Source organism: Pecten maximus, chromosome 11, assembly GCF_902652985.1.
Source record: "Pecten maximus chromosome 11, xPecMax1.1, whole genome shotgun sequence".
Lineage (NCBI taxonomy): Eukaryota > Metazoa > Mollusca > Bivalvia > Pectinida > Pectinidae > Pecten > Pecten maximus.
Window position 1 is genome coordinate 24,109,821 of NC_047025.1, and position 27,380 is coordinate 24,137,200.

The 27,380-nt window shown below is 34.3% G+C and overlaps 3 protein-coding genes across 3 annotated transcripts in view; 1 reads left to right on the forward strand and 2 right to left on the reverse strand.

Annotated features, from left to right (window-relative positions):
• Window positions 1-10,489, reverse strand: part of LOC117337357 (protein-glutamine gamma-glutamyltransferase K-like) — a 30,227-nt gene extending 19,738 nt beyond the window's left edge. Inside the window, exon 1 of the mRNA XM_033898316.1 lies at window positions 10,369-10,489. The gene's annotated coding sequence lies outside the window, so the exon portion shown is untranslated. The remainder of the gene's footprint in view (window positions 1-10,368) is intronic.
• Window positions 922-5,924, forward strand: LOC117338512 (NADH-ubiquinone oxidoreductase chain 5-like). Its single transcript, XM_033899867.1, has 3 exons — window positions 922-2,074; window positions 2,167-3,234; window positions 5,842-5,924. Exons 1-3 carry the CDS (start codon window positions 922-924, stop codon window positions 5,922-5,924), a joined length of 2,304 nt encoding a protein of 767 aa, XP_033755758.1.
• A 3,952-nt stretch (window positions 10,490-14,441) lies between the features above and the next one.
• On the reverse strand, window positions 14,442-27,216 carry LOC117337358 (sulfotransferase 1C2-like). Its single transcript, XM_033898317.1, has 7 exons — window positions 27,187-27,216; window positions 25,980-26,026; window positions 24,114-24,314; window positions 22,263-22,580; window positions 21,465-21,565; window positions 15,956-16,136; window positions 14,442-15,238 (listed from the first exon to the last, which is right to left on the reverse strand). The coding sequence occupies exons 2-7, from the start codon at window positions 26,014-26,016 to the stop codon at window positions 15,126-15,128; spliced, it is 951 nt and encodes a 316-aa protein (XP_033754208.1). The 5' UTR covers window positions 26,017-26,026; window positions 27,187-27,216; the 3' UTR covers window positions 14,442-15,125.
• Window positions 27,217-27,380: the final 164 nt, after the last annotated feature.

Here is a 27,380-nt window from a genome sequence, read left to right on the forward strand (position 1 = left end):
AAATAATTATTGTGACACAATATAGGTTTCGTATTCCGCATTTTAAGTTCCCTTTACAGAATGTGCCTGCAATAGAATGTCAATATCAAGCACAATAATACATAAGCGATGTTTTCATTATATAGGTCGGTTTAGCTTAGTATTCCTGTGTGATGTATCTGATGTTTTATGTGTATTTTGTGTATATCCAATGTTTCTCTGTGTTTGGTGTGTCTAATGTTTTTATTTGTATTTGGTGTGTCCAATGTTTCTCTGTGTTTGGTGTGTCTAATGTTTTTATTTGTGTTTGGTGTGTCCAATGTTTTCTATGTGTTTGGTGTGTCTGATGTTTTCTATGTGTTTGATGTGTCTAATGTTTTTATTTGTGTTTGGTGTGTCTAATGTTTTCTATGTGTTTGGTGTGTCCAATATATTCTGTGTGTTTGGTGTGTCTAATGGTTTTATTTGTGTTTGGTGTGTCTAATATATTCTATGTGTTTGGTGTGTCTAATGTTTTTATTTGTGTTTGGTGTGTCCAATGTTTTCTATGTGTTTGGTGTGTCTAATGTTTTTATTTGTGTTTGGTGTGTTTAAAGTTTTCTATGTGTTTGGTGTGTCCAATGTTTTCTATGTGTTTGGTGTGTCTAATGTTTTTATTTGTGTTTGGTGTGTCTAATGTTTTATTTGTGTTTGGTGTGTCTAATATATTCTATGTGTTTGGTGTGTGTAATATTTTCTATGTGTTTGGTGTGTCTAATGTTTTTATTTGTGTTTGGTGTGTCCAATACATTCTATGTGTTTGGTGTGTCTAATGTTTTCTATGTGTTTGGTGTGTCTACTATGTGTTTGGTGTGTCTAATGTTTTTATTTGTGTTTGGTGTGTCTAATGTTTTTATTTGTGTTTGGTGTGTCTAATGTTTGTATTTGTGTTTGGTGTGTCTAATGTTTTTATTTGTGTTTGGTGTGTCCAATACATTCTATGTGTTTGGTGTGTCTAATGTTTTCTACGTGTTTGGTGTGTCCAATGTTTTCTATGTGTTTGGTGTGTATAATGTTTACTATGTGTTTGGTGTGTCCAATGTTTTCTATGTGTTTGGTGTGTCTAATGTTTTCTACGTGTTTGGTGTGTCCAATGTTTACTATGTGTTTGGTGTGTCTAATGTTTTCTACGTGTTTGGTTTGTCTAATGTTTTCTACGTGTTTGGTGTGGCCAATGTTTTCTATGTGTTTGGTGTGTCTAATGTTTTCTATGTGTTTGGTGTGTCCAATCTTTTCTACGTGTTTGGTGTGTTTAATGTTTTCTATGTGTTTGGTGTGTCCAATCTTTTCTACGTGTTTGGTGTGTCTAATGTTTTCTATGTGTTTGGTGTGTCTAATGTTTTATATGTGTTTGGTGTGTCTAATGTTTTCTATGTGTTTGGTGTGTTTAATGTTTTCTATGTGTTTGGTGTGTCTAATGTTTTCTATGTGTTTGGTGTGTCTAATGTTTTCTATGTGTTTGGTGTGTCTAATGTTTTCTATGTGTTTGGTGTGTCTAATGGTTTCTATGTGTTTGGTGTGTCTAATGTTTTCTATGTGTTTGGTGTGTCTAATGTTTACTATGTGTTTGGTGTGTCTAATGTTTACTATGTGTTTGGTGTGTCTAATGTTTTCTATGTGTTTGGTGTGTCTAATGTTTTCTATGTGTTTGGTGTGTCTAATGTTTTCTATGTGTTTGGTGTGTCTAATGTTTTCTATGTGTTTGGTGTGTCTAATGTTTTCTACGTGTTTGGTGTGGCCAATGTTTTCTACGTGTTTGGTGTGTCTAATGTTTTCTATGTGTTTGGTGTGTCTAATGTTTTCTATGTGTTTGGTGTGTCTAATGTTTTCTATGTGTTTGGTGTGTTTAATGTTTTCTATGTGTTTGGTGTGTCTAATGTTTACTGTGTGTTTGGTGTGTCTAATGTTTACTATGTGTTTGGTGTGTTTAATGTTTTCTATGTGTTTGGTGTGTTTAATGTTTTCTATGTGTTTGGTGTGTCTAATGTTTTCTATGTGTTTGGTGTGTCTAATGTTTACTGTGTGTTTGGTGTGTCTAATGTTTACTATGTGTTTGGTGTGTTTAATGTTTCCATGTGTTTGGTGTGGCCAATGTTTTCTACGTGTTTGGTGTGTCCAATGTTTTCTATGTGTTTGGTGTGTCTAAAGTTTTCTACGTGTTTGGTGTGTCTAAAGTTTTCTATGTGTTTGGTGTGTCTAATGTTTTCTACGTGTTTGGTGTGTCCAATGTTTTATATGTGTTTGGTGTGTCAAATGTTTTCTACGTGTTTGGTTTGTCCATCATATTCTGTGTGTTTGGTGTTTCTAATGTTTTCTATGTGTTTGGTGTTTCTAATGTTTTCTACGTGTTTGGTGTGTTTAATGTTTACTATGTGTTTGGTGTGTCTAATGTTTTCTATGTGTTTGGTGTGGCCAATGTTTTCTACGTGTTTTGTGTGTCCAATGTTTTCTACGTGTTTGGTGTGTCTAAAGTTTTCTATGTGTTTGGTGTGTCTAATGTTTTCTACGTGTTTGGTGTGTCCAATGTTTTATATGTGTTTGGTGTGTCAAATGTTTTCTACGTGTTTGGTTTGTCCATCATATTCTGTGTGTTTGGTGTTTCTAATGTTTTCTATGTGTTTGGTGTTTCTAATGTTTTCTACGTGTTTGGTGTGTTTAATGTTTACTATGTGTTTGGTGTGTCTAATGTTTTCTATGTGTTTGGTGTGGCCAATGTTTTCTACGTGTTTTGTGTGTCCAATGTTTTCTACGTGTTTGGTGTGTCCAATGTTTTCTATGTGTTTGGTGTGTCTAATGTTTTCTACGTGTTTGGTGTGTCCAATGTTTTATATGTGTTTGGTGTGTCAAATGTTTTCTATGTGTTTGGTTTGTCCATCATATTCTGTGTGTTTGGTGTTTCTAATGTTTTCTATGTGTTTGGTGTTTCTAATGTTTTCTACGTGTTTGGTGTTTCTAATGTTTTCTACGTGTTTGGTTTGTCGAATATATTCTGTGTGTTTGGTGTTTCAAATGTTTTCTATGTGTTTGGTGTGTCCTATGTTTTCTATGTGTTTGGTGTGTCCTATGTTTTCTACGTGTTTGGTGTGTCTAATGTTTTCTACGTGTTTGGTGTGTCTAATGTTTTCTACGTGTTTGGTGTGTCTAATGTTTTCTATGTGTTTGGTGTGTCTGATGTTTTCTACGTGTTTGGTGTGTCCAATGTTTTCTATGTGTTTGGTGTGTCTAATGTTTTCTCCTTTTTTTTGTGTGTCCAATGTTTTCTACGTGTTTTGTGTGTCCAATGTTTTCTACGTGTTTGGTGTGTCCAATGTTTTCTATGTGTTTGGTGTGTCCAATGTTTTCTACGTGTTTTGTGTGTCCAATGTTTTCTACGTGTTTGGTGTGTCCAATGTTTTCTATGTGTTTGGTGTGTCTAATGTTTACTATGTGTTTGGTTTGTCTAATGTTTACTATGTGTTTGGTGTGTCTAATGTTTACTATGTGTTTGGTGTGTCCAATGTTTTCTACGTGTTTTGTGTGTCCAATGTTTTCTACGTGTTTGGTGTGTCCAATGTTTTCTATGTGTTTGGTGTGTCCAATGTTTTCTACGTGTTTTGTGTGTCCAATGTTTTCTACGTGTTTGGTGTGTCCAATGTTTTCTACGTGTTTGGTGTGTCCAATGTTTTCTACGTGTTTTGTGTGTCCAATGTTTTCTACGTGTTTTGTGTGTCCAATGTTTTCTACGTGTTTGGTGTGTCCAATGTTTACTATGTGTTTGGTGTGTCCAATGTTTTCTACGTGTTTTGTGTGTCCAATGTTTTCTACGTGTTTGGTGTGTCCAATGTTTTCTATGTGTTTTGTGTGTCCAATGTTTTCTACGTGTTTGGTGTGTCCAATGTTTTCTACGTGTTTGGTGTGTCTAATGTTTTCTACGTGTTTGGTGTGTCCAATGTTTTATATGTGTTTGGTGTGTCAAATGTTTTCTACGTGTTTGGTTTGTCCATCATATTCTGTGTGTTTGGTGTTTCCAATGTTTTCTATGTGTTTGGTGTGTCCTATGTTTTCTATGTGTTTGGTGTGTCCTATGTTTTCTACGTGTTTGGTGTGTCAAATGTTTTCTATGTGTTTGGTGTTTCTAATGTTTTCTACGTGTTTGGTTTGTCGAATATATTCTGTGTGTTTGGTGTTTCCAATGTTTTCTATGTGTTTGGTGTGTCCAATGTTTTCTATGTGTTTGGTGTGTCTAATGTTTTCTACGTGTTTGGTGTGTCTAATGTTTTCTACGTGTTTGGTGTGTCTAATGTTTTCTATGTGTTTGGTGTGTCTAATGTTTTCTATGTGTTTGGTGTGTCCATATTTTATTTGTGTTTGGTGTGTCTAATGTTTTCTACGTGTTTGGTGTGTTTAATGTTTTCTATGTGTTTGGTGTGTCTAATGTTTTCTACGTGTTTGGTGTATTTAATGTTTTCTACGTGTTTGGTGTGTCCAATGTTTTCTATGTGTTTGGTGTGTCCAATGTGTTTTTATCTTAGTATTTCTGTGGACAAATGCCATTTTCACTTTGACGGTTGAGGGAATTTCCAAATCCCAAACAAACAAACTGCACCTAAACACATGTGATGTGGTCTGCAATCCGAAACAAATCAGTTTCAGTCAAAGGAAACACGAAATTCCGTTGATGTCTGACGGATGTTGAATACACGTTTCTACGTTGTTAACTTAGTATCGGTACCCACTAATATAACAAGATGTTATATCAGTGTTAATTGTTTGTTATATCTTACATCGTCCTAAGGAAGTTTTAACATGTTTGTCAAAGACGCTGAAAACACATTTACACAATTCATTATTTCCGGTGGGACGACACTTAGTAATGGCTGGAAGCATGTAGAAGTTTTTGTTATTAACAACCTAATTGAAAAAAAAACAAATTAACAAACTGTTTTGAATATACGTGACGAGCTGACGTCTCTAGGTGAGGTGCTCATGTCATCTCGTTCCGAAGGTGATGTTTGGTCATGCGTGACTTCAAATATTCTACACCTGGTCAATATTGTATACGGACGTATTTAGGTACCTGTGCTAGCGTGATTGTAGACTACATCTGCCATTGTCGGCATATCACATTCGTGCATATATTTATCCTATTCGGTCACGCTTCACAGCATTGGTGGCATTAGTAAAAGGCTATTTCTTTTTACAGCCGTCCTTGGTTATTGCTATTGTTTTCATTCCATATCGGAAAGGTGACAGGTAAGGTAACATTGAGATACGCTAGGGCTAAAATGGAAGCCCTTGTGCTGCTTGTTAAGCACAGAAAACACTCTTCTGGTGCCTCTCCTGCTTCAGATGGATCCTTTCCTCCTTTAATTCTACGCAGAAAATATCCGATTCCCCATCCAAAAGGAGGAAGGAAATATATTTCCCTCGACCCTATTAGGTGTATTCGCCTATGGAAACTCGCGGTCAACGGTGCATGTCTTAACACTCCACCTGTCATGCTTGGCAACCTTCATGAGGTAGTTTTTGCTAGGAGTAGGAGCGCGAGACCGATACAAATTCGTCGGCCTGTCACAATGGTTTGGTGTTATGGTCACGACCCGCAGAGTTTCCCAGAGTCAAAATTTTGGGAGGAAATGTGTTTACCGGGTTCCAAAATCTTATGGTTTATCGAGACATTAATCAAAGCAATAGCGGTGTTTGTGAGGAGATCAGGAAAACGGTTTGGTTGAGTTATGGCACATTGCTATATGTGAGGGCTTTCGAGATTGATTGCTGGTTCTTGTCCCCTTGTGTCATCATTCCTGGGATTGGATTGGGCATGATGATGCTAACTGCAAACAGTTGCCACTATGAGAGCTAGCTTACCCTCCATGTTTGGATATGATTATTCCAAGGTGTATGACTGGATGGATGGTTCGGTTTGATGGTGTTGTTTGTGAGGTTCTGGACGTCTTTTACGGACCTTCCAATGGTTATTTGAGTGGACGGCCTCAGCCTTCCCAGGCTCTTAATGTGTGTGACATTGGAATCAGCTATGGATGTCTTGTTGTCTGTTGCGATTCTACCTTTGGGGAGCCAAGATTTGTTTAATGTTGACGTGTATCGAAAAGTGGACATTCCTTCGTTGTTATGTGTAATGTATCTGCAGACAACTGTTTAACATATTCCTGGTCCGTGTAGAGGACGTTTATCTTATGCGTATCGATGGGTGCGGTTTGGGTTTGGAGGCGGATCACTAAAGTCGGTTGCAAAGCTGCAAGCTCCCTGGTGTCCGCCTGTCTGTCAGGCTCGTAGGACGTGATGTCTTTATTTGGGTATCGGTGCCGGATATGACAGAATTGAAGGCAAGATGCGGCGGCGTTGGAGATAGATTCCTTTAGTTTTTGGAGTGGTGGCCATTTTATCAAGGCGGTTGGCAGTGAGCTGACCGGAGGTTCGTGGCGGTTTGTTAGTCGTCCACCAGAGGGAGCCGTGCGGGATTTAGTGTACCGGTTGTGACCAAAACATTCATGATCGGTGCCTTGACGAAGTTTGGAGTGGTCCTGGTCCGACCTTTCTCGACCGATGTAGCGTCGCGTAGGTTTGTACCCAATAGTTCTAGGAAGGTATCTGCCGGGGGTTGCAGTCGCTCCTCTGGCGCTAGTGATGCTTGAAAAAAGGGAAAGCGCTTTTTGGATTGGCTACTTTTGATTGAGGAGAGTGGTGACGAGATCTCAATTGGCCCATGCATTGCAAACTTGGCTCGACTGCCTTTTGGCAAACGGAGTTCTGTCCGAAGATACTCTGGGTCGAACGTCTGTTCTTTCTGTGGAAGATGGATATGTGTTCCTCATGTAATCCTGTGAGATCGGGGGATGAGCTGACCGTTGGAGCTCAGGTACACTTGTAACGTTTTGCTAAGAGCACATGTGACGTGTGCGTAACGAGCTGACTTCTCCAAGTGAGGTGTTCGTGCCACCTCGTCCCGATAGTGATTTTTGGCCATGCGTGACTCACATGCTCAAGCTTGTATACGAACGTATTGTTTACCTGCGCTACCTTGTCATTGTCGCCATAATTTACTCGTAGATATATCTTATTCGGTCTTGTTTTAACAAGTAGATGCCATGTAGATCCACAATACTCTTGTGTATTTATTTTTATTTCTACATCAGGCGACCAACCATACATATTTTAATTTTTGTTTTCATTCTTCAGTTTTAAACAGGGGGAAACGCCACTTAGTTGTTTGGGTTTAAATCTCTGTTGTCGACGTCTGATACAGTGCAGTCAGCGAGTAGTCTATAACACACGAGTAGGTTTAAATAGAGTCGATAATTATATTGGTGGTCACGTGTGATTTCTACATTTGCAAAAATAATATATAAACGCAATGTCGACAAACTTCTTGATATAAGTTAGCTGCTATGGATTCGTATCCAATGTGATATTAGTGTGATATATAAATAACAAATACAAAATTTTCTGATGAGATTTAGTATAGTTTATGTTATATTTCATGTTTGTTTTGTTTTGGCTTTAGGATATTAACGTCCTCCTAACAGCCAGTATCATATGCAATATCATTTAAATTGTAATACTGCTTGATATTTGTACAGCATATTGATATATGCAAATCTAATTCCAGTTTCAATTGTAGTACACTTCATTTTACCAAGCCTATGCTACCATACATTATTATTTAAGGTCTACTACTATGATGTACGCGTGAGGGTACATTTGTACGCATATGTGCCTCAGTAGAACCTAATGCAAAACATGGCGGAGGAAGACAATATACTCGTACTCTCCTTGGCAAAAGAAAACGCGATCAATGACACCAAATCGACTGTAAATACATTTCTTCCTGGAGCTGAAAAGCTTAGTTTACACACAATTCTATATCGATGTTGTGTATATCTCATGTGTATACAATGTAATTGGCGTGCCTCTCTATTTGTTCTGTATGTCTAGGAGGACTTAAATAGATTTTCACAAGACAGCTTGTAAATTTACACTGAAACGAACCGTGTACTTAGACAGCACTACTATATTTAAACTAACACCAGCAGGCTTGACACAAATTTTGCGCGTAACAAAAATTAAAATCCCCTTTATAAGTCCCAACCGTTAATGCATTCAAAATATATTGAATTTCTGGATTAGCTACATATTTCCTCTGGTTCCGTTGGATGAATTTTACAATTTTATTTGATAAGTTTTACAATAATGGTAATAACTATAGGTTAAAAAACGTATACCGCATTTAAATTGGTATTTTGATTATCAATCAATTTATTTATTTTACTTTGAGAGGGGTATGTCCCTTATACATGTATGTAAGTTCCTCTTGAAATGGTTCTTATTAAGATAGCACGTGATTTTAGTGTATGCCATGTCGCACACACATGAAGAAAGGTCTCTATCATGAATTGGCGCCATCTACTGACACATTGATATGTATACATAGAATAAGATGCTCTGCATGTAGTATGCATGTTATATAATGTACACTGAAGTCCCATGAAAAATGCAACTCGAATAGTTCAATATTTTAAGACAAAATACTCAAAACAATGAGACAAATGAACAAAGGAAGTATCGGTCAATCAATATGAATATATGTATCTTTTCGGTGTTCTAATAGATGATCAATAGAAAAGTCATCATTACATATTCGTAGCTGTTGTATTCACCAAATACTGTAAACAAACATATCATTGCGTTCAATTCATTTTTAGCGTACTTCGCGGGCGATTGAAATTTGCGAACATTAATCGTCGCGAAATATTTCCAATCACAGGCAGAACAGGACATTTATGATTGTAAATCATGAACTTAGATATCCGCCAGAAAAATCGTATCTTGGAATATAGGGTACATTCTTACCAATCGTTCCGTAACTGCAGAGATAGTTATTTATTTACATCAGTGTAAATGTATATGTGGGATATGTAGTCAAAAATGACAAGACATTGCTAGCAGTCATGCGATTATACTACTTATACTGATACACAATATGCATTTACACTGTATACGTAGTGTTGCTAGTGGTTACACTGGCGGGCTAATTTTAGCTCGCTAAAGAGTTGTGCATAGTCTGATTAATAGTAATTCACCCACCACTTATGCTTGCCAAGTGAATCCCTGGGAGCTTCCAGTGAGATTGGTGATTATTGTTCTCCTAATCGGAGATACTGGTTACTGTCTTGACATGGTTGTCAGGGCGATTTTGGTGGACGTGCATGCAAGCTCTGCTAGGTCAGAGAGCAGGTCGTTTTATGTCCGGGTAGATATTAAGCACGGATATTTTTGTATGTACTTGTGGTTTTATATCCGGATAGATATTCAGCATGGATATTGTTGTATGTACTTGTGGCTTTATATCCGGGTAGATATTAAGCATAGATATTTTTGTATGTGCTTGTGGTTTTATGTTCGGGTAGATATTAAGCATGGACATTTTTGTATGTACTTGTGGTTTTATGTCCGGGTAGATATTAAGCATGGATATTTTTGTATGTACTAGTGGTTTTATGTCCGGTTAGATATTCAGCATTGGATGTGTTTGTATGTACTTGCAAGACATATTATGTTTAATGCCTAGACAATGGGTTACATGAATGACTACATGGTTAACTTGTCCGCCATGTCTGAGGTTGTGAAACATCAAATAAGGCTGTTGTCATGACACTCCATTATCTTGTCTGGTTTTATTTTACTATGACAACATGTCTGCAAATTAAATCTAACAGATAAGATAATTATGGTACTATGACTGATCGTTTATTTAAAACACCATGACGTTGAATACATACCTGATGCAGTAATAATTTGCATTTGTTTAAGGATATATTCCTGAATTAGCATAAATATTTTTAAACAAAATAGTTACACAATTAATGTTTAATAAGCATATTTCTTTGCATTGAAGGTTCCATTTCATGTAGCATTGTAAGAGTTTTTAGAAATGTGTATATCAATATTCACTTGTTGTGATGTACGTATGTCGTCACAGTGTTTGGGTAAATATTGATCTTAACGCCACCCGTTAGCAACACAAGGGAAACTGCTATCAATACCATAACGCAATACTCTTTGTTTGACATGCACAACGTTTTTTTTTAATACAATAGCAAGCGCAAAAAGACACTTATCACATAGCCAGTGTAATATGATATCCTGTACAATATAAAACGATAAATCCACTAAACACTTTTGTGAACAGCTGTTACCGGAATCTATAGATCATGGTGTAAACAGTGGCAGTACTGTACTTATGTATACAGTATACCTGCGTGAAGATATAATAACTAGAGAAGCTAATAAATACGTATATACATTCATTAGACATCAACATAAAATGTTTAGTAATTCGTACAAGCTTACCTTACTCGAGGAGAAAACAATTGATTAGAAACGTCTGATTCTTCTTTTGCTTGTTGCTTACAGGTACAATGGTGCGCAAAATATGACGATCTCGCTCATAGCCAGCCTGTGTCGTAATTACAAGGTAGTACTGACGATTGGTTGAATCATTTAGATACCCGTCGTCTGCTAGTTCATGCAGATAGCTGGGCTATATATTGGCGTCAGCATAGTATATCATAGTTTACGAAAACAGCTTAGCAACATCGGTCAAGGCCAAGTTTATGCATTCACAGGTGCATTTTGATAGCAAAACATGTATGGCTCATTACACATATGGTATAACCTGCATGGTTTAAACCTTGCTGCGGTAGTTTGTCTGAATCATTTTGAAAAGGCGTGTCATTCTCAGTTAACAATACATCGTCTTGTTTTGCATAGCAATATACAACAGTTACACAGCAACACTGAACAGCGAGTACCAAAGCTCAATATAAGTTATTCCAAAATAAGGAGTTGTAAAATACATTTTAATATTTTAAAGAAACATGACATTTATTTACTTCACTAATCCCTAAAAAATAAAGCATTTGAGAGATATAACTCGATTAAAGGCTTTTTTTGTTTGTTTACACATTTGGTTGGGATTTTATTTGAAAGTGAAGAAGCTTCAGAGCTAGACGTGTAGTTGGAGTGATATGGCAACCTGCGACATGAACAAATGTATCAATTTCCATTTCAGGTAGCGTGCACTAACTGTCAGGTAGATGATGTTAGGTGTAACAGGCACCTGATAGCAGTTGACAACAGCGCCTTTTAACTGACAAGGTCAATGATACCGCCGACAATCAGACAATGATTTAAATATAGCCTTTAAAAGTCCTTCATTGAACAATTAAAATGGGAGACTCTACTTCAGATATGTCTGAAACAGACCTCTACATGTTACAACACACAATATTGTTAATCTTTTTTTAACATACTAGTTATTTTTAGAAACTAGATATGGTAATCAGCCATTGTGATTTAAAGTGTTTGTGTTTGAAAACCAAATATGTCTAAATAAGTAAATAACATAATGATTGTTTCTCACAAATTGGGAGAAAAATCTCAATTTGGATTAATAACAACACTAGAAAATAATACCTGCACATGGATTACATACAATACCCTACAACACACAATAATCTTATAATCTTTTATTACTTTTAAAAATACACTTTGTAATAAACATTAAGGCATATTATTTATTTAGGAACCAATGTATTGTATTAATGAATCATTGGGTACTGCCTAGCATATCTTTGTAAAATATGTTAAACATAAAGTTTCACCCAAAAAATAGAAATACATGTGCATAAAATCGATAAATGCATAAACGTATAAGCATGTCTTTTTACACTGTTTTATTTAAATTCATGATTCCCAAAATATTTTGACGTGTATTGTGTTTCTGAAACATGATGGGATATCTTTTTGAAGTATATTTTTATACACAGCATTCTTGATATACACTGTATTTTAGGAACATGTGTGCTATAACTAATTTCAAGTATTTTTAACGTAGCGGGATGTTTTGTTAAGATGTTTTAAAATTAAATGATTTAAACAACATTTTCCATAATCATCTAGAACATGTAGCGTGTATCTGACATTTTCTGGACAATGCAATATTGTTTTGTGTGTACACCTGTATACATAAATGTTATAAACTGTATGTCAAATATAGTTGTTATGGGGGTTATTTTATATCAGACAATGAATCCTCGGAGAGTATCAGCAAACCAAACTAACTAATTGATAAATGATATTTTTCTAGCTACACCAACTATTGAAACGACAATCGGGCATTATCGTTGTAGGTGAAACACTGCTGTTCAAAGGTATTTTATCGTCTTGAAAGAGTATCAGAATTAAATAACTTGAATTTAGATTTCGGCTCCATAATGCACTTAACTCATCTATGTATTTGACTCCGTTATGAAAATGAATCCGTAATGCACTTTACTCCGTAATACATTAAACTCGTATTGAGATAATATGTGACAGATAATTTAACCTTACATCTACCGGAACTTTCAGTATACTTTTGAACCTTGTTCATGTCGGGTTTCTGGAGAAAATTAATACAGCAATTGGTGTATATTACATTTGTGTAGCATTCTGCAAAGCTTTAGCTTTCACGAGCACACATTATGAAATATGTTTGTTAGAATTTCCCCAAATGGCACAGGGCACATTACCGGAAAATCACTATTTTTTTTACATTAATGTCACCGACTGTCTTAGTTAACATTTTAATCTTAACAAACTTAGAAATGCACTGTGCCTTCGCAAGAGCTGGTTCTGAGTGTATGATATCAAATCTAGGACGACTCAGAAGTACGATATCACAAAATTGGTGCAGTAAAGCGAAATGTTTATTAGGTCATGTAAATGAAAGGTAGATGAAACGTACACATCCTGTCGTTTTTGTGAAAGAAAAAAACTAGTCTAAGGTTGTATTTATTTGTATCGCCAAAGCGAAGCAATGAATGAGTGAATGTACATGTACATATGCGTCCCGAATGCCGCGACCCACTTGTTTGGTGACGGTGAGGTGGAGTAGAGGGGGGAGGGCTGGTTGTTGGTGGTGTTAGCGCGTGCCGGTGTGTTATTTCACCCATTACTTCAATTATGTGTACTATTGTAGTAAATAAGAAAAGTACCAGCACCAGCAAATTCGATTTCATGTTATTGAGACATATTTCAGTGTGGACCTGAATACAATAGAGTTTGACGTAACACGTGTTCTTCATATTAGATGTAGCGGAGTTTGTTTATTTTACATCTTGGAAGACAACTAGAACTAAAACATACGATTGTTTGCCCTTTACTATTTAGATGGGCAATATCTATCGATATACTGTGTTGTACGGATTGCCACTGTGCCAACAAATACGAACCTCGACCTTCAATCCAGACATGATCAATTGAACTACCCGTGATTAGTCCTTCAGTATATAATTGAAAGACATGTCGTGATATTCAAAATATGCTCGCGTGGCAAATAAACAATAACTCTGTTTGGTTCTGCTTGTGTTTTGTTTTTTGCATGTTTAACTGCCTATTACACAAACCCTGAAACCCTGATTCAAAGTTGTATTTAAAAGTTACAACCCTTTATAACGACTTACGTTGACTTTATTCTAAGAACAGTGATCAATCAACAATCTATTTTCACGAGTCCTTTTCAGCTACATTGCTTAGAACAAAAAGATATAAATGAGGACATACGAAGAAAGGTTGGGACTTGGCTTTTGATGGAAATTATGGAAAACAGCTACCAATTGTACACACTTGCACTGCAGATTGTTATCGTCAACAAAATGTCTGCGCACGCGCGTCTCAATAAAATATACTGCTAATATGCCAATACGAGCTACCTCCCTTATTACAAAAATTTGAATTAAATAACATTGATCATCGCTAAAACATGTATGTTGATAACATAAATTGGCCTTTAGCTATGCATTAAGATAAATAAGGTTATGTTCCGTTTGTATAAAGGTACATAGCAGATACCAAAGATTAAAAGTGAAATAATGTCATTTATTTAAAATATACATGTATATGACGACAAAGTTTAGCCTTTAATATGGTACGAGGTGTGCACAATTTGGTTATATTAGGTCTAGAACTATCCATACTACTCCAGTTTTTAACATCATAATACACATTCAGTATGTTTAAATTGCATTTGAAAATTATGTTAACGATATTTAACAAAATGAAAAAATATTATGACACTAAAATTTATTGCGGCGTATATAGAAGACAGGTGCAAAATTACGTTCATATTTTTGTAAATTACCAACAAGTTCACAATATATCTAATCTTGTTAAATATTTAAAATGTTTACATTTATATCGGAAGTTACCATGTAATGAGGATCAAATCATGGACGACTATCTTTACTATCTGGCGCTTTACTGATAGACATTAAAATGGAATTATCTTAATCCAGGTCTGTAAGTATTTAATATGTACTATGGTAACTTATGTTTTGATGTGCATTGGTCCTGCATGGTAAACAAATGAAAAAAGCAAATGATTAAAAATAAATAATTTATTATTTTCAAGATTCATCTGACACAAAAATCAAAATTTAAGTTTAGTTTATATATTTGAACGTAGTAGTTTCAAAATGATTCCTCATAATATCAAACTATAGCAAGAAAACAAATGAAAACGTAAATGATATTCTTATTAAAATTTTCATTGTGTTCAACGAAAAAATTCAATAATTAAAAAGATAAAAACAAGTTTCATTGATACCGTCCGTGTGTGACGCTGGTTTTTGCGAGGACTTTAAACCACACAAAAGTGATCGTTGACATACCCTATGTATTATTAACAATTCATTGACATGACGTTGAAATTTGTTGTCACATTTTAAATATACTTTCTCGTCGAATTGAAAACAGCTGGCACACCTATGGTCATTGATTGGTTCACGTTGAAATCATTCCGCCACATGTAGATATGTTCTGATAGGTTATTTAATGTGACCACCCATTTAAAATTTATTATTTACAAAACAGTTATTCAAATATTAAAACGAATGCTTAACCTTCGGTCAAGCTGTTAAAGCAACAAAGGTTTATACATGCAGTTTACTTAGAATACCCAGAAATATCCTAAAATGAATTTGGTAGTGAAAAAGCAGACGTTAAGTAACAACCGGAAATGCTCATTCTTTAAATGTCACAAATGGGTCCAATGGCATTTCCTTCATTTACTTCGAAAAGTCAAACTTGAAAGAAGAGTCCTTCATCTTGTCAGCGAATAGTTCGTCAAACTGTTCATTCTGTGCCACGGTCATCATGTTCTTCCAGTCTCCGATCTCACCTTAAAAGAATCAACATGAATGTTATGGTGCTTGCATTTAAAGACACAAGACAGTGTCAATAGGTCTATTACCTGTCTTTCCTACACCTTGGGAAAGGGCGTGACATACGTTTACTGGGGTTATTGCACTGTTGACAGCCAGGTGCATTTTGATGGGGGGTCTCCTAGTAATAAATGGTCACTACATCGCGATACAACATACGGGCCCATCACACGCTATTCAAAGAAATTAAGGCGATGTCTTAAAAACAAAGCACCACAAACCATATTTGTCCGTGATGTCCGGGTTGAGGAATGAACCAATATACGAATTACCTGAATAGATGTATTTATATCAGGCAATTTGAAACACTATTATCACATAGTTATTTCGTGTATTGAAATAACTTATAAGTGCATATTGTTTTAAGGTATCTCATTTTTGATGCTACATCGCCGACAGACTACATATAGCTTCTCACAAAATTTCATAAAATCGGTCCCATTGTATAGTAATATGTTGAATTAGCATCACTAATTGGCAATAATGATAGAACCGTCAAAATTATATACCAGTAAAGGGGAGAACACTGGCATTTATTCCAGTATATTGTATGAAAAATCCCATTCTTGTATTCAATAGAGCATAAATACTCTTTGCCGGGGGTGCAGCATCCCAAGAAGTTCTTACGAATGTACTTTGTAAAACACAGACCGAGGTAACAGCGATATAATTACCTTTCCGATAATGACTCTTCATAATGTCTTTCTCAAAGTTATACTTCTCAGTGTCTTTGACATCTTCGTTTGCTTTCTTCATTCCTTTGAAACTGCACATTTTCGCTACTTCCGTAATATATGCATCGTCACAGTTAGTACCGAGGAAGTCCGAGAGACGTTTTATAGTTGGGACGGGGTTCTGAAAAAAAAGTAAGTACATGTATAATAATTTAAATTGCGATTAATTGAATTACACATCCTTTCTTTTCATTATAAAGAGTAATTAAGTTCACAAAACGTTGAAAATACCAATACTTAGCTATGCAGATATTACACCTTGTCATATATAAAAGTGACATCATATGTAATAACCCTAGTACTATAAATGACATAACACTCAATGGTAAACTAATTTTATATTCACAAACATTTTCAAAGAGTGACATTTTCCTTGCAAAAAGATTATATCAGATAATGTCCCTTTTTGATGTCAATTTAGACCAACAAATCTCAATCTGATGTCATGCACTGTTAAAGTGCACACGATTTTCTAATGGCACAGAAAAAATCCGACATTTTGGTTCATCATGATTTTTCACCCTTCAGCATTTTAGGTTAACAACCCATATATATTTAGAAACTTGAGAATATAACCTTTTCAAATTAAGTATCAAAACTGATGTTTTTTGCATTATTGACGTTACCATGGTAACCAAAACGTATGATTTTATGAACAAAGTTGCTTATTTCATATGTTTATACATTTTAAGCCGATGAGAGTGAATTAGTCCTAATTTATCAAATTAATGATATATCAGACTCTTTTTTTTTGAATTTTTTTATTTTTCAAGATTTTTTTTCATAAATACAAAACATTTGAAACATATATGCACATACATTCTCACTCTTACACCCACAGTAACTATACTCATGATTCAATAACATCATCATCATCATCATCATACATAATCAAACATCATCATCATCATCATCATATCAGCATCATCATCTTCATCATCATCCTACTCCTCCTCCTCATCGGTTCATCATCACCACCATCATCATCATCATCATCATCATCACCCTCATCACCATTCATTCATCATCATCATCATCATCATCATCATCATCATCATCAAAAGAATCACACTTAATCATCATCATCATCTATCATGATATCATCATCCATACTTAAATTATTTTCATTTTTTTCATCACAATAAAACATCATCATCCTTATCATCACACAAAAAACATCATCTTCATCACGATTGTTTTAAGCTTGAACCACAAGCCTCACATCTACTTACATCATTTACATATTAATTAACACACATACATAACCTAACCTAAATTTATACAGAGTGAGAAAGAAGCAGACAGACATACCATCACACAGACAAGACAGACAGATAGACACAGACAGACGCACCATTACACAGACATACACACACACACACACACACACACACACACACACACACACACATAGACACCGACAGACACACACATAGACGCACCATCACACAACACAAAACGGACACACGCACAGACAGACGCATACTCGGACACACCATCACACATAGAACGCACACACACACACACACAGACAGACAAAAATAAACACGACTGAAGCATGGGAGAAAATTTCTTTAAATGGTAAAAATAAAAAGTAATGGAAAGGAGCTAGAACAGGCGATGTCAGTCTTTGGGGACCTAAAGCTATATATGTAAAGAGGAACTATCTTTTTCAGATGACTATAAATCTAGAACAGGTTTCCATTTCTTCCAATTGAGTTCAAATTGCCTTTTAATTTTCTCACTTTTACTGTAATTAATGTATTGTTGAATAAAAAAATGATCTTTGATGACATTAATAAGCGCATTAAGATTTAAAGAGTTGCTGAGACATCTAGTTTTATAAATATAATGCTTGATAAGAATTAAAATTTCGTTATCAACATTACTGCAGTACTGTGATACTATACCAAACAGGAAGGATTCTTTATTGTAAGCAAACGGAATTAAAAGTATATCAAGTAGTGCTTCAAATCTCTGTAATAGTGACTGAACCTCTTGGCATTCCCATAAGCAATGCACTATTGTTTCACGCTCCATACAACATAAGTTACATAAAATACTAGGACTTCAGTTTATTTTAAAAAGGAAAGTGTTTGTTACCAAAATATGGTGTATAATTCTCACTTGGAACCACTGTAATTTAGAACTTTTGGTAACTATAAAAGGAAGTTTGAATATTTTGGCCCATTTATTTTGATCAATAATGAATTCTTGGTTCCATTTTCTTGTTCCAGTAGGTATGGATATTGGCGCAATAAGGCATTTGTAAAAATCTTTTGAACCCTTTTCACTCTTAAAAAATATGTCAAATAGAAAGGTATAGAAGGCTGTTGAGGTCTTTGAATCAGGTAATCAAATGTTTTCAAAAAGCGCTTGATAGCTGAAACTAGTCCATGGTATTGGAGAAAATTTGTGTCTATAGTTCGAAAATTATGTCTGAACTCTTCAAAAGAAAGAAAAGCTAAATCATCTAAATCTTTAATTAAATCATTTATTGTTAATATGCCCACATCAAACCAGTTTTGATAAAAAACATTCTTGTTGTTTACCTTGATATCATTATTATACCAAATGGGTGATTTTAAAATTGAGTCTGGTTTTGGAAGCCTAATAGAATCTGAATTATTAAGCCTATTTAATGATTTAAACACATCCCTCCAAAAAAGGTTTTACAATTGGATCTACACAAATCAATATATTCCTTTCCACAGTTACATAGTTTTCTAAAATCAACATATGTATTTAAAATTAATTTCCACTTACCAGATGAGTGAAATAATCTTCTTACCTAACCTAACTTTAGAGAGTCAATAAAAGAATGAACATCAATCATCTTTGAACCCCCATCAATATAGTCTTGAATAACAACATCTTTTTTTATTTTATGACATTTACTATTCCATAAAAAATCCAGAATCAGAGAATTTAACTGGGCAATCATCTTTTCTGAAGGGTTTGGCAAAGTAATGAACAAATAGTTAAGTTGTGAAATCAACAGAGATTTAATAATATTAATCTTACCTAATGGTGTCAAATTCCTTCTTTTCCATAAGTTAATAACATATTTAAGTTTTACAATTTTTTTGTCAAAATTCATTTTAGGAATTTTATCCAGATCAACAGAAAATTCTATCCCTAAGAAAGTGAAATTGTGTTGTCCCCACAACAGATTTACCTCAGGCAAAAATGTTTCTTCACTATACTTCCTACTTCCTATCCATATCACCTGAGATTTATTAGAATTAATTCTTAGACCAGATATCTTAGCATAAGTAGTTATTTCAAAAATAGATTCTCTCAGCGACTCTTTAGATCCATCCAATATCAGACCTGTATCATCTGCATACTGTACATTTAGAATAGGAGAATTTTCAATATTAATTCCCTTTATGAGATTATTATTTTTAATTTTTGCAGCTAAAACTTCGGCACAGAGAATAAAAATGTATGGTGCGATTGGATCGCCTTGTCGACATCCACGTTGAATCTTAATATGTTTTGATATGTTTCCACCTTGATTGATAGATGCACTTGCATTATTATGAAGAGTATGTATCCATTTCCTTATATCTTTCCCAAAGTTAAAATAGCCTAGAACCTTATCTATGAACGCCCATGAAACCGAATCGAAAGCTTTTTCGAAATCTACCATCAATAACATTCCAGGTATGTTGTGTTCCTCTGCATACTGCATTACATCATAGACTGTACGAATATTTTCCCCTATATATCTACCTGATAAAAACCCTGTCTGATCCTCATTAATAATTTTACCCAAAACTGCTCTTATACGATGTGCGATTACCCCAGAAGCTATTTTATAAGTTATATTTAACAGTGTGATGGGTCTCCAATTTTTTTAAAAAATGTCGAGGTTTATCTCCCTTGGGATTACAAGTAATTATACCATGTCTTTGAGTTACTGAACATTGACTGACTGAGAACCCATAATTTAATGATCGAACAACAAAATTACCTAAATACTCAGATGTGAAACCATCAGACCCTGGACTTTTATTATTTTTCATCTCTTTTAGTGTTTTCCCAGCTTCTTTCAAATGTTATAATACCCTCTAGACTGTCAGAATTAAATCATGATTACTTAACCTTGGCATGTTACAATTTTGGAGATGTGCTTCTAAATCTATATTTTCCACTTCCCTATATATATATAAATTTTCATAAAATGACTGTACCTCTGACAAAATGTCTTCTTGTTTCGTTATAAAATGATCATGTTCTGTCTGTATTTTTTGGAATAATTTTGGAAGTATAATTTCTGTTTTCAAGATTAAAAAAGTAAGAAGTAGGTTTTTCTCCCTCCTCTATCCATTTTGCCCTAGATCTAATGATACTACCTCTAACCTTTTTCAAACGAATAGACTCTAATTCTTTTCTTTTCTCATCTAATTGTGTATGATCAGGATTTGTTTCAGCCTCAGTAATTGCTATGAATTTCTTAATATTTTCCTCTCTGAGATTTAACTGCTTTTTCCTGTAAGAAGAATATGAAATAGATTTACCCCTTATTTCCATTAATAAAGTTTCTAAAAAAAGTTGATCATTTATGAGAAATTGAATATCACAATCAGGAATAAGATTTAGAGAATCAGGGTTATAAACAGGTAGACAATATTGTAATTTAATACTGTCAATACATTTTTTTACCAGATCAAGATAGTCTGATTCATATAATAAAGAGTTGTTAAATTTCCAAATACCTTTCCCTTTCTTAAATTTGTTAAAAGTTATAGTTAATAGAGGGGTAGAGTGATCAGATCTATAACCTGGTTCTATTGATGACTTATTTACACTTGACAAGAGAGATTCGGAGACAAGAAAAAAATCTATAAATATCAGACTCTTGAGAAGGGGGGATAAACACAAATAAAAGTAATATTTTCTTGTTTTTTTTTCATTACCGTTTTATCTGCCAAGCCTTCATTGTAAGAATTTTGGTTTTGTAATTACAGGTACGTTGTATAATGGTTTAGTCAGCAGTCTACGCATATTTTGAAAAATGTAAAGAGGACCTATCCAGATTTTATTGCAAAACTTTAATTTTTGTATTTGAAACGTTACCATGGCAACCAAAATTGAAAATACGTAAGAATGCAATATTTGTCTAAGAACAACATGCGCATGTGCTCCCATCTGAATAAAAATATAACATGTAAAACAGTTTGCAGCTTAGACTGCTGTATTAGGATTATAAATGTTAATCAAGAATCATATTTTGAAATTAAGCTGTTTTACATTAACAATTGTTTTTTCTAAAGTTATATTTATTCCTTTCCTATTTTAAAGTTTTAGTCAACAGCTAACCTGTGTAACAAACAAAAATTAAACACTTGTGCTGTATATATTTCTCCCACAGTAAATGTGTTCTCAATGTATATGAATATATTAAGATGCAAAGACCTGTACTTTAGTACAGATTTACTACCTTTTTCAGTTCCTCGTAGTAGACTAAATGGATATCTAGTTCTTTATCTTTAACAGCTTTTTCTGCCTCAAGGGTGTAGTCAAACCAGCTTACCATTACCCCTGTAATTATCACATAAAATTATTGTATTTTGTGATATACCATTAGAAAGCGTAAACGATACATTGAGTTTCGTTTTGTGCGATATAAATCTGCTGATTTTTTTTACTGATACTTTAAATATTTTACACCTTCTTCGTTTTGACTGTTTCTAAACTGGAAATGATCAAGTTTTGCACATAAAAATAATTTTATGAAAATAGTTAAACGTGTCGATTGAAACATTTTTTTTTTCAAATTTAAAAATGTCAAAAATACCAAAATCAATATAAAAGAAATATTTTCTCCCCCGAGTTGTACATATGACACGGACCATACAGGTTTGCCTAATTTTGTTTTCAAAGTTTCATTTTTCTATTTTATTATTATTACTTTTTTCTCGAAAATATTGCAAAAATGAGCCAATTGAAATTTGTTTACTTCACATAATTAATATTTGAATATAGTGATATCTTTTACAATCTAGCGATAACTATGGCAAAGGACATTTTTTCCATCCACGAGAGGCAACAAATGAATATTAAATCAATTCCCGTCAGAGCCCCATTGTATTTGTGTTTTTTGAAAGCATCTGTCCTATTCTTGATATAATTTGATATTTGACAACAATTTAACATTCAAATCTTATCACGGACTTGTAATATTTGTCCATGGTATTATGTACACATTATGTAAATAAACAGTGATATATTATATTACCTGATTTTATAAACATCATAAAAAAGTCTTCAAATGATCCTTTGAATAGCATCTGTTTACTTTTCTGTAAGAAATGGTAAGATGAGACAGTAACATCCTTAGGGTTTCTTTGGAGTAAGATGACTTTAAGTTTTTTTTCTTTCACGTCTGTTGGCAGCAATCGCAGCGGAAAGTGTGTATTTAAGATCCTTCGTGATGGCATTTCGTCAAACTCCTCAGGGTAATGGATTTCCATCATGGCAGATTCCTTCGGCCGCGTTAGGTATTCGAGCTTCCCAGTTGTCAACATATTGGTGATCTCCCAGACCCAATGGGTACCTGTAATATCATTAATCGTGAAGGATTTAGTCTACAGATCTGAATAACGGAAAAGCATTTTTAGAGACAGTCAGTATATCTTCATCCGTGAAAGCAGTGAATAACTAATAATATGAAATTTAAAACAAGGCAGGCAAGATTTCAAGGACAAATGTAAAAGTTTCCCATGACCTAGCATGAAAAGGTGAAATTATGAAATATTATTTCTTATTTAACTTCTGTTCAACTGTCAGATAGATAGAAGCATGATAGAAGAGACAGTCCCATTCTCCCATGTATAGATTGAAACCTGTGATAACAAAATTGCGACGCCATGATAGGGCAATGCGTCCGGCATATTTGCATGAGAGCAACCCTCACATCTACTGAAACATACAGAAAATGCCACAGACATCCTAATCTGTACATAAAAGGGAACTGTGGAGTGACGATTGCTCGCGAAGAATCTGCAAACACATAATCACAAAGCCGGTTTGCCCTTCGTCACGATATGTGGCATGTGCTCCAAGATGATTCCAGATGATGCGCTTGAGATATGCATGGTTCAATGAAGAGTCTGGACTTTGAATGCTGCGTTGACACACTTGTTTGTGAGGGGAATATTTATATGTTTTATATGTTTAGGTTGGTAATGATAAACTATCACTTGTTGTTGTATAAGGAAAACTTTTGAAATATCTTTTTCACCCTGGTGTGCCCCAACCACACCACTTCACACCACTTCACACACAAATTGTTAGAATGAAATTGTAACACCACCAACAACCCCCAGACCGCTACCACAATAAAATTAAAATAGAATGTTTGAAATATCCTACAGGAATCGAATAAATAACGATGTTACTGTGGAACTATATTTTGTTTATTCCTGTAGTCGACAGCCTTTCCCGCCAAATTGGAAACATATGTTTAGCAATTCCATTGATTGTCCGGCTGTTACGTCTATTCGTATAACGCCGAAAACATACTCCGATTTAATGTTTTAAACCACAGTTTAAAATTCAAATATAATGATTGTTTTCTGTGTGCAGACGCATTCTTATTATATATTTAAAATATCTGAAAAAAACCCAATTTACACAGCAGTGTAGAATAAACAAGATATATTCCTTAAATAACTTATATCATGTTTATCATCTTCATCATGTTCATAATGCCAAACGAAGCGTTAAGCAGAACCCTAACATTATTATACATACACCATTGTAGTACGAAGCGATCATAATGTATCAAAGGTCGCGGATTGTCTAGTAGGAATACTTTTGTACTGTTACCTTGTAACCTGCTAATGAAATCATATATGGATTTAACATTTGTTAAATTGTTAAAAAGAAAACAGATTTGGTTGTTATCATAACTCATAATTAATTAATTGAATTGCCTACTCAGTACAACTGATACGGACCTGATGGTGGAACACACGAGCTAGGACTAGTGATACGCACTGATAAAACACAATACATTTTGTATTTATTGAAACACTTAAAGGGTACCCATTAATATAAATTTGCAAAGTAACTTTAAGATACTGACCTGATCTCATGAAAGAACATAGAAACATGTCGTCATCTCGACATTTCATATCTCGTATTTTCTTCACGTTCTCTCTAATATCCGGGATATGTCCACTCCTGATCATACCACAGGGGACCACCATGCCTTCAACTTCCATCATCTCCTTCACATTTCCTTTATTATCCTTGATTCGAATTATATCTTCCTCCTTAACTACACCTGTTGGTTAAACACAACTCTGATCAATACAGAATATAATAATTCGGACTAAAATATGGTTATTTTTGTCAAAGTTTGAAAAAGTTTGATCATTTTGAAATACATGTATATGGTCAATGTTTGATAAAATCAGTTTTAATATTGGGACATCGTTTTAAAATACTGTGTTCGCTCACTCTGTGGTTGAAAGGAACTGCATGATTATATAAGGCGATCATAAAAACTAGAAATAAGCAATAAGAAGTATGCAAATATTGATGAGGATGTGCGGATGTGTCCTTTTTTAACATATAAGTACTCAGTACTAATAATGCAATGGAAGCGTCAATAGTATCGATATTAGATATTTTATAGCAATTGTGAAACAAGTTTTACCAACTTATAGTAATTATTCTTGTTTGTCCGCCCTGATGGCAGACCGCGAGAGGTCTTATTGTGGGCGGAAACCTGTTCACAGGAGAAACCCAAGTTAACCCAGGTCAAAAGGCGTGTGTGTTACCACATTATTACCTTACCACCCTTTCCCCCGATATCAACACTTCCTAATTAATATGAACTACGATTTTGTTAAGGATTTTCTGAAAAAAAGTATTCGATTTGAATTTGTTGTCCTTCATGCTACATCTAAAAAATAACCACTATACAACATCAAATATATGCGTTAGTTATATACATGTTTGTAAAACAAAACTTAACCTTTGAACTCCTACTCAATTACTTGTGTATCTGTAGCTACATTTGATTCGTGTGCATTTATATTTAGATATTCCATTAACGATTATCTAGAATCATGTATGAACGTACAAGCAGTTGGTGTACCACCCCTGATACTCCTGGGGTTATGATCACTTTAAAGGGATACGACAAGACCAGAAAATGATTAACTGATTGTCAAATAGCGATTATTTCAGAGTGAGGATGAACAAATGTCTAAATCCTCTTTAATCATTTAGTGGTTACAGGGAAAATCCTATTTTGATTGTGAAACTTTACCTGTAAATAAAATTCCATTTTTGGGCTATCTTATTTCACCAAAATGCAATTATGTATTTGAATTTGAACATTCTTTGAAAAATATGAATATAAAAGTATAATTCTTGCAGAGATAGATTCAGAAAAATGTTACAGCATGGAAGAGTTATACCATGACCAAGCCACGAAAATTAAAGCAACACTTTATTATTTAATTTGTTTTTGTTTTTAATCGCATCAATTGGAGTAATCTCCCCTATATTTTTTAAGTTACTACTCTTGTCGTTTTCCTGGTGATATAGCCAAAGATGCCTCCTGACTAGATCTTATAAGCATCGTCACTCATACGGATATCTTTCAAACATCAGTCAAACGTAGGTGTTGCGTTCAATTGGAAATTTTTATTCTCAGTAGATATCATTTTATGAGTGTTTCGTATTCACTGTACATACCTTTGTGAGCATAGCTCCTATGGTAACAAGGACGTAGGTAAGTACCTTTAAATATATTCGCCTGATGTAATGGTTCTTTACTCTTAGAATATATTTGCGTTTCAAAATATTCTCCCGTAGTTTACATTATGTTATTATCTAATTTGGTTCAATGAATATTTATCGACTTCATTTAAAGTAACATTTGGTAACTAAAAGTTGCTGTAATCAAGTAGAAATTTTCATATTAGATGTTAATTACCTGGAGTGTACCGTGGTTTTGGTTTAATGTCTGCCATCTTTGGTAAGCTGTGAAAAAACATTTGAAATAAGTTAATTGTAACTTACTTTTTATTGTTAGAAACTAAAACACCTTGCTGAAAATTGAGAATCGATAGTGCTCATGTGTCTGGAGAAAAAACCTAAAATTGTATTAATTCTGAACAAGTTTATAATCCTAGCTAGAGCGTATAGCAAACAGGGCTTATTGACCTCTTACATTGGAAGTAAGTGTTCACATTGTTAAACGACAAATGGTTTGTCTTAAATGTTTGGAAATTTTATTTTCTTTCCTCCGAATAAAAACAAATTACAGTGATAAAAATGTCAAGTTTACAGGTAATATTGACAGAGCAATAAAATTGTACCCATTATCATAACTACATCATTCCGATTCTAGAGATATATCAAAATGTTTGTTGAATAACACTGGCATTGAGTTTACGTCTATCAATAGATGACAAATGCCCCTCCTATGTCCTAAAATTTGACCGGGGAATAATGTGTTCATAATAACAGACAACTGCTATGCAAGATAAAAAGGAGAATATACATAATGTACAAGTAATCTGTACCTTGATCTAGTGAGTAAGCTATCTACTTAACACATGTTGAAATGTTCCAAATACTGACCCCATTTGCCGTCGTAAAATGTATGGTCTCTGTACACTAATACAAAACGTAGTTATCTAATGTTCGGTTTAATAATAGTATTAACAATACAATTGATTCTATGAATTAATGAAATTACTACCTGTATCACGATACAGTTTATATCAACCGATATATGTATATCGATAGCTCGAACTAAATGTACTACTTAAACCTGCAAACGAGCTAATGCTGCTGCCGTTCACTAGATCGTAACCAATTCATTTTACAGTATGTACTTCATTTCATTTCAACATATTTTATTGTATAACATTTATACAAATGGGTTAGACAGCAGGCTTGGCCTATATAAGTCTTCCCCAATACAAACAGAACAATAGTAGAATTAAACTAAAACAATTGAAAGTGAAGAATTATAAAAAATATGTATATAAATTAAGTCAATGGAGATGAAATATCTATGGAGATGAATTTTTTTTTATGAATATATTGATTTTTATGGTCAATTAGAGTATGTACTTACAATCTACCACATTATAAATGTATTACGTATGTTGTTTCAGTCTTAATTCTCTTACCTTTCCACTTGAACGTCCTGGCTGATCGTGGTCTCGCCTCGATTCTGATGTAAAGGTAGTATACTGATACAGAGGTTACGTAATCTAGCGATAGTACCATCCCACATTAAACTCTAGATTGTTGCGTGCAAGGTGTAAAACAGGGACGGTTGGGCAACAGGGTGCATTCTCGGTAGCTGATTTTTTGTTGGGTA